The following is a 9,025-nucleotide window of genomic DNA, read 5'->3' on the forward strand; positions in this document are numbered from 1 at the left end:
CTTCCTCCTTCACTGGAGCAAGCAAGCCTCCTGTTCGCTTCAGCTGCCTGGCTGCTGGCCGCCATCTTGGTTGGCAGTTAATTTGCATATCGCCCTGATTAGCCAATGGGAAGTGTGTCAGAGGTACAGTTAATTACCATGTTTGTCTATTATTAGATAGGATAGACTAGAGGCCTGGTGAATAAAATTCATGCATGGGGAGGGTATCTAAGCCTGGCTGGTGATCAGGGCCGATCTGTGGGGCCCCCACTGGCACCCACTTTGGCTGGTCTGGCACCACCCTCTGCGGGGCAAATGGCGGGGCGATAGGGGCACCTCTGCTGGTACCTGCCTTGGCTGGCCTGGGGCCTGTGGGCTGGGGGCAGCTCCTGCATTGAGCATCTGCCCCCTGGTGGCCAGTGCGTGTCATAGTGACCAGTCGTTCCTCTGGTTATTTTGCCATTCAGTTGATTTGCTTATTAAGCTTTTATTATGTAGGATACACAATGGAGAAATTGGAGTCTGTAAACCTTTCTGCTCTGCCACTAACAATATGGCTTTAAAAATCAGTTTTATTTTCTGAATGTAGTTACTTCAATTTTGTACAAGATGGCTTTCAAAGCTGTTTATTTCTGAGATTGTTTTGCCTTCTCTAGTATCAATGGACATGGCCAGTTCTCTTTGATTTTTATGAAATGAAATGGACATTGTTAGCCATTTGCCTTGGACAAGTAATTTGAATTCTCAGGGATTTAACATTCATCTCTGTAATATGCAAGCAATTACTTCCTCAGTACGGGAGGCAATAGTATGGCCTAACAAAGAAGCATAGGCCCTGGTATCAGGTCACCTAGGTTCAAATTTAGTACTAGCTCTTCTGCATACGAGGTGATTTGGAGTAAGTTCCTTATCTTCTCTGTGCCTCAGATTGCTTGTCCAAAAAGGGTCCAATAATAACACTACCTTATAGAGTACTTAAGATTGATGAAGTAATTCAAGTACTTAGCATTAATGTTACTTAGTGCTTAACACCAAATAAGCAAACAGTAGCTGATAGTAATTATTACTGTTATAAGTAGTAATACTAATATTAATACAGTTGTTTTTTATAAGATTCAAGTACTGTATAATATATGTAAACATAGGCAAAGGCGAAAAGTAAAAGAAGCTACGATTGTTATGCTCACATAGGAGTATTGAGACATGAAGAGGATCCTCCAGTTAGTGGCTTTTTTCCATTCTTCAAAATAGCAGCTTGTCTTATTCTATAGCCTGAAGTTCACATTTTAAAATAAAGTGATAACAAAATGTTCTGATACATATTCCACTTGCCACCGTTCCCCCAGTGATCTCAGCAGTGTTCTTTATGTAGAAATGTAGGAGCTTTCATGATTCCAGGCATTCAAGATGTTACCCTATGGCTAGAAACCAAGTGCTGTGAGAGCAATATTCAAATGCAACCTGAGTTATTCACAATCTTTATGTAGGAGATTAGGCCTCATATGGATATTCCTTAAAAGTAATTTCAGTTACTTCTTTCTCCTTCGCCCGAATAAGAATATTATTGTTTGTAAGATAGCTATAAATACGGTTAACTAGTAAAGAAAACGTCTTTCATCATGCTGGATATCAGGTCGGTTTAGAGAACAAAAACTAAACAAGGGGTGATTCCCAGCAGTCCTAGAGATTACTTGCAGGAGCAAATTTCTGCAATCCTACTTTACTGTCCAGATGAAATACATTCCACTTAAGCCAGGTAGCAAGTCATACTATTTGGCTTATGTCCTGTGTGGGATATGGTAAGCATCATTAAATCAACAACTGGAAAATTACCCAAAATGACAGGTAAATTACATAGGGCATAAGCAAACAATTGTATAAACAAATAGGCAGTTTTCAAAGAAAAAAAAAGAGCTTCCATCTGCCTCTTCCACCTGTATCCACCAGTCATGTCCAATAACACCCTCCTGTGCCCTTCTTGTTCTATGAACTCTGGAGTATCTGGGGACAAAATTGAAGAATTAGAAAGTCATTATAATGCATAGTAGAAAGTAAAGACCCACGGGCTAGACTCCTCAGTTAGGAAATAGCCCTGTGAGAACAGAGTTTCACAGAATGTCTTACTCCAAGTAAACACATAAAATGACTCAGAATTCCAACAACCAGGGGGATTACTGCTATATTATAATATGTAGCTTTTTATGCCTTTTATTTTACTTTGCTGCTGTATGTTTATGGAACAATGGGCTATTTATCTCTTGTCTTTGTTTCAATTTGTTTCTAGAATGCCACTTTCTATTCATGACTTTAGAAATAAATTGGAAAGGTCATTATATTATGTACCTCAGATGCTTCATCAAACATTTTTCCTAAACGATTTATTAGTTATAACCACTTTTTCTTTTATTAACGCTAACCTCGTGTTGTATGTTATTTAAATTTAAAAATGCAGTTGCATATAATAGGATAACCCTGTGCTGCTGTTTCTGTCCCCAGAGCCACAGACCTGTACGTTGAAGGATTTTCTCTGTGCCAATGGGGACTGCGTTTCCTCCAGGTTTTGGTGTGATGGGGATTTTGACTGTGCAGATGGCTCTGATGAGGTAGGCAACTTTGCAACATCAAACAAAAACTAAAGTAGTGTTTTAGAATCACAAGTATAATTATTATTGTTTAATCCAAGGACACTCTGAAATGTACTTTGCTCCTGACACTCTGAGAGATAAGTACTATGTCTAAGCTCAGAGCCGCACACGCCCAGCACAGGGAATAGTGCTCGTGCTGCTGTTGACAGTCAATTTTATAATCTGTTTTACCTCAAGTGGTGAATGGCTCGGTTGGGAATAGGATGTTTGGAAACCTTATTCCCCCTAGCTGCTGCCCTTGCCGTTAGTGAATGTGTTCATAAATTTGCTGCAGTATCCATAGGCAGGACTAATATTTTATGCATTTAAAACAGTTTCTTCTCCCCAGTCTCTTTCTCCATAGATATAGTCTCAAAGACGTCGATGCAGGTCATCAATTTTCATGAAACCACAGGTTCAGCTTTGCTTAGTTGATGAATCACAATCCATTTATAACAAGGCCTGTGTACACACAGCTTAAGCGAAAACGTTTAGAATGTCTCTGGGTAATTATGTAAACTTAGGTTGTGCTAACATTTATGCTACTTCACACGATTCGTTATTTATGAATCTATGTTTTTCACCTATTAATTACTCCATCCATGATGCTTTAAAAATAATACATGACATGTGGTTATATTTTTTCTCAATCAAATCTAAAATGACGTGATGACCTCAGTTTTTAATACCAGGGAGCAAATCAGCAACAGTCATTTCTCATGAGTTTCTCTGTTAATGACTGTGCATGTTAATATCAGGAACACAGCACTTGTGTGCATGTTAATATCAGGAACACAGCACTTGTGTGATTTGTCCAGTCAGAGATGAAGGACAAATGTGGTCCCTGGTCCTCAGTGGCCACTGGGGCTCCTTCTGGGGAACATGACTCCCTGGAGCTCAGCTGCTTTGGTCGACATGCATATGTAGTTCCCCCTCCTGAAGGACCTCCGCTGGCTGTGGGCGTGGCCAGAGACAATCTTCCAGGGGGTTCCAGAGGTTTCTGAATTTCAGGTCCAACTCCCTGCAGTATCCACTAAGATCATTCCTCTTTGGAGAAACTAAAGGTCTTTACTATTGATAGAACCCACATGAACTGTTTTGTCCCAGTCTTCAGGCATTCTTATCAAGATTACACAATTCTGCATTACATCTCACTATCTTAAAAAATCCCTCTAATCACATTCAGGTGCCTGGATTTTGGAAACCAATGGCTATAACTTCTCACCTGGAGGCCAGAAAACCTAAACCTCCAGGTTGCGAAGGTTTCCCAGAAATTGAAAAATACTATTTCTATTCATGGGAGTTAAATTCTTACATTGCTCAGCTACATCTTTATTTAGCATCTATTTATTCAAGGATTATATTAAACATTCCCCAGTCAGGAAAAACACATTTCACACAAACTTCTTCATATCATGAAATTGTTTTGTTTTCTGTAAAAATATTTTCCTCAAGCCCTGTTTAATCTATGAAACATCAAGAGGAGGTGATATATTGCTTAAGGCTTATGATTTTACCTTGCATGTTATTCAGGAAATGTCCAAGGTACATGTACAGAAGCCAACATTTCTTTTTCAAAAGTCTTACTCATGTTAAAGTAGACATCTAATTCCAGGTCCTAGAAAGGAAATTGACAAAATGAGCAGCTAACATCATGTCAAACCAGACAAGACTCTTAGGATTGTGTCCAGAGTACTTAGGAGCAAACTTGAAGAGATTTCCAGTGATGAAAGAAAAAATTTGAGCATCATAAATAATAAAATGGTTGCAATGGATTGAAATACAATAAATGTATACAAATACATAAGTTCATAATAATTTTTAGAAAAAATAAAAGGCTTGTTTTTCACTTCGGAGGTTGTTAAGCTATCTGCATTCTTAATATTCAATCAGACAAATGTAGAATGTGGGACATTTTATAGAACAAATGATCTTTAAGTAGTAAATATCATTTAAGAAACTAGGAAAATGGGAAATAGTCCCACATTAAAAAAAAATTCAAACCAAATTCAATGTGCAGACCTCTTTTAGATCCTTATTGTACCGAGCAATCATTTATACAGTTAAGAAAACAAGGATATTTGAGGAAAGGATTAAGAATAACTTTATATTAAGGAATTTTTGTTAATTTTGTGATGTTAATTTTCTGATATTGTTGTTTTTATGTTAAAATAATTCAGAATGTAAATAAGTGGGAAGAGGATGTATGAAGCATAAAATATTGTTAATGGTTAAACATGCATGGTGGGCACATGGGACTCATTGTTCTAGTCTCTCTACTTTCTGTGTATGTTAATTAAATACCTGACAAATAAACACACACACACCAACTATGCTTTATTGTAGATCAAAATCTTCTGATGATCTAGAAAGTGCCTAAAATTACCACTTCACTTTTTGTGCTGTCAATAAAGATACACCAGTGCCATTGGTTAATGAATTAAGAATTATTTCACTGAAATTTGACTTAATGCTGAGATAACCCTTCATTAATTCTACAAATATATATGGAACAGTTATTATAATCATGGTGTGGTAATAGATACTTGGTACTTAGACAAATATGATTCCTATCCCAGTGGAGCTTAATTACATGAGAATGTTTTAAATTTTAAAAAAATATATTATTACTGTTGAGAGTACTACAGTATCCCCCTTATTTCCTTCTCATTGCCCCCCCCCACCTGGTTCTCGTCCTGCCCCAGGAGTTCACCACCCTATTGCCCCTTATTTTCTGCATTTGCTACTTCATTCACTCATTCATTTATTCATCAGTTTCTATTGAATGCTTATTATGTCCCAGGAACAACACTGAGCATGAGGAGTACAGCAGTGAATAAAACATATGAAATCTCTTTCTCATGACTACTTCTCCAACACTTTTGATGCCATTCACTGTTACATAGCTTACTCCTCAGATATAGCGCATTTCAAATTATCCTTACACATTAAAAGCCTTTTCTTAGGTAGTTCCATTTCTGTTTAAGCTTTCATTGTGAAGCCTTTCTTAAACACCTTAAGAATATGTATGTTTGAAACCATTGAACTAATTTTGACAATTGAAGTATTTTATTGCAATTGTTAGTTTAGGTGCTGGCCTTTCTAACCCTCAATGAGTTTATCAAATACAGGGAGAAAATCTTATTTTGATTCGTATTCTTAGTTAAGAAACACTCTGGCAAAGAGTAAACTCTTTATACTTGGGAAAAGAAGGGAAGTGGAAAACAAATTATACAGCAGGCAGTCTATTAAACTACTATCAACAAAGAGAAAATTGTAGAAATGTAGAAAGTAAACTCTCCATCCCTCCATGAGGGTAAAACTAAGAAGAAGCAGACAGTAATGGATTGAGATGTTCCATTTCACAAGCTGTGATAAAGTTGCACTGGTTGTGGAAGGAACAGACAAGTACATTTTGGCAAGAATATAAATTGCTTAACTATAAAAAATCATAATCCCAGCAAGACATGTCATTGTACCATTCCATTTCAATCAGGATGGCAGCCCCGAAGGAAGGTAAATTTCTAGTGGATCCCTTTCATTGATCACATATAAAGAATTGACATATCCCCGAAGGTATATCTACTATTTGACTTCCAAATAAAATCTATATGTGAGCTAGCAGAAATGACAATTGTGACAGTTCATTTCACAGTTAACTTTACGAACAATTGTTGGGAGAGAGGATTGTGAACAGCAAGCCAAATAGTAAAAGGACAGGTACAGAGGGAAAGATGGGAAGAAGGCTAAAGAAAGAACAGGATTGTGAACAGCAAGCCAAATAGTAAAAGGACAGAGGGAAAGATGGGAAGAAGGCTAAAGAAAGAACACGAGGAGAGATTTGCCAATGCCAAACAGATTTGCTTTAAGTTTCTTATTTGTTTCACATGCCATCTGCCCACCCCACTCCCAATGAACTGGATGCAATTTTTAGAAATAATTCTTTAACCTTTTTCCCTCACAATCTTCATTCTCCCTTACAGTTATTAAAATTGTGTCAGCCCCGAACAATCCACTTTGAGCAATTTAATTCGTAGGATGAAGTCGAAGCATTTATGTTTTTATTTTCATTTCTCTGTTTTATTATCACTCACAAAGAAAAGTGGAAATTTGTTATAATTATGTTATGTAGCACTGGGCTTACACGTGACCAACTGAGCTTTTTATATACAGTGGGGCAAAAGGAGGTTTACACTTGTGAATATGCAAAACACAGTTTATTCTTGTATTATTATTTATTACTAATTGTATTATTGTTTTTCGTATGGACAACTGTAAATCTGCTTTGCCCCACCCTGTATGTGGCAAACTTGATTTCTATACTTCTAGGTTTCTATGCATAAGGGTTTAGTTGTCTTTGGGTTATATTTGTCTAATAATTAAGTTTTAATTACATCTGTGTTGTGTTTTTTTACAGAGAAATTGTGAAACTAGTTGTTCCAGAGATCAGTTCCGATGTTCCAATGGTCAGTGCATATCAGCAAAATGGACATGTGATGGTCATGAAGACTGTAAATATGGAGAGGATGAGAAGAACTGCGATCCAGGTAAGACAATGCAGGTGGCATTAATTTAGCTGATATTTCAACCTGATAGAATTTAAATTTGCACAATGATATTCAGAAAACAGTGGAAAATTCATACACAGATTTCTGTTTTTTAGACATAATCTGAAATATCTGTATATAGCTTTACTGGTGTGCCCTTTTTATGTTTTGAAAGTCTTTCAACAGGTAAGATTATTACTATGTTTCAGATCCAAGCATTACTCCCCAAAATTTGACCTTTTAGTTTCTGTATCTTTCCACGTCATTTGGTATTGTTTTTTGTTTTTGTTTTTCATGACAAAACAATGAAATATGTTGAAACTGTAAGTATGATAAAAGTTAAGTTTTCTATTATGGAAATTAAAATTATGAAATAGGGTATAGTAATTTCAACATGATACCAACTGAGAAAAAGTATAAGTGTATTATTTCTGTTTACATCTTGGTCCAAAATCAAACCAAAATTAGGAAGCAAAACCAGCATATAGGAGAAACAACCCAATTTATACATTTTCATTTCTTAAATATGGCTCTATAAATATGCTTATTAAAAACTTAACTTTTATAGTTAACTATTTTAAAAACGTATTATATAAATCACTAGGGAAAGTATACTATAATCTGTGTATAACCATGAAAGCATTACTTTGAGAGATTAGGTAAGAGTAGCAGATACAATGCACACACGTGACCATGTCCAGTACCACGCCCATGATCCATAGCTCTAATTCAGTGGTTCTCAACCTTCATAATACTGCGACCCTTTAATACAGTTCCTCATGTTGTGGTGACCCCCAACCATAAAATTATTTTTGTTGCTACTTCATAACTGTAATTTTGCTACTGTTATGAATCGTAATCTAAATATCTAATATGCAGGATGTATTTTCATTGTTACAAATTGAACATAATTAAAGCATAGTGATTAATCACAAAAACAATATGTAATTATATATGTGTTTTCAGATGGTCTTAGGCGACCCCTGTGAAAGGGTCATTTGACCCCCAAAGGGGTCGCGACCCACAGGTTGAGAACCGCTGCTCTAATTGGTCACATCATTTTTCTTACTGAATCCAGACATGTTCTCAGACTCATTAATAAAACAAATCCTAGGCAACCATTGTCAATTAAAATAAATTAAAACATAAAGAAAAAGCATTTCAGCATTCCTGGAACATGCAATTCAGACCACAAAGTAAGTATAAGGAATTTGTCTACCTAGTGTCTAAAATAAGGCTAAGAACCCTGAAGTTTGAATGCAAACAAATGCAAAGCCATAACAAAAGAAGCTATAATAATTATGATGTCAATTACTTAGATTGGGTTCTGGTAAATACTTATATATCTACTTGTTGTTTTTATTTTCTGTGTCATAAAGGAATACTTCAAATTCTATAGACTCTGTTAAGTATACATGTACTTGTGTTCAAAACCCCAGAAAAAGAATAAGTCTTATAAGTTATGCAAATATAACATTTATGTCAACATAATCAAATAGATATTACAGTGTCTGTGAGACCATGCCACGATTTCCACTTTTAGCTTTATACTATATATATATATCCTATCTAATAATAGAGAAACATGGTAATTAGCCGTACCTCCGCTAACCTTCCCATTGGCTAATCGAGGCGATATGCAAATTAACTGCCAACCAAGATGGCGGCAGGCAGCCAGGCAGCTTGAAGCGAACAGGAGGGAGCTCCCCGTCACTCACAGAGTAGGGCCGATAGGGGAGCTGGGGCACCACCCCCATCACACACAGAGCAGGGCGGATCAGGGGGTTGCTGCGCTGCACCCTGTCACACTCAGGGCAGGGCCAATGGGGAGGTTATGGCTCTACCCCGTCACACACAGAGCAAGGCCCGTGGAGG

The 9,025-nt window shown here is 36.8% G+C and overlaps 1 protein-coding gene across 1 annotated transcript in view; it reads left to right on the forward strand.

Annotated features, from left to right (window-relative positions):
- Positions 1-9,025, forward strand: part of LRP1B (low density lipoprotein receptor-related protein 1B) — a 1,756,854-nt gene that overhangs the window by 1,605,407 nt on the left and 142,422 nt on the right. Inside the window, exons 68-69 of the mRNA XM_014548045.1 lie at positions 2,476-2,582; positions 7,021-7,150. Coding sequence (XP_014403531.1) covers positions 2,476-2,582; positions 7,021-7,150 — 237 coding nt within the window. The remainder of the gene's footprint in view (positions 1-2,475; positions 2,583-7,020; positions 7,151-9,025) is intronic.

Source organism: Myotis brandtii, unplaced genomic scaffold (genome assembly GCF_000412655.1).
Source record: "Myotis brandtii unplaced genomic scaffold, ASM41265v1 scaffold493, whole genome shotgun sequence".
NCBI lineage: Eukaryota > Metazoa > Chordata > Mammalia > Chiroptera > Vespertilionidae > Myotis > Myotis brandtii.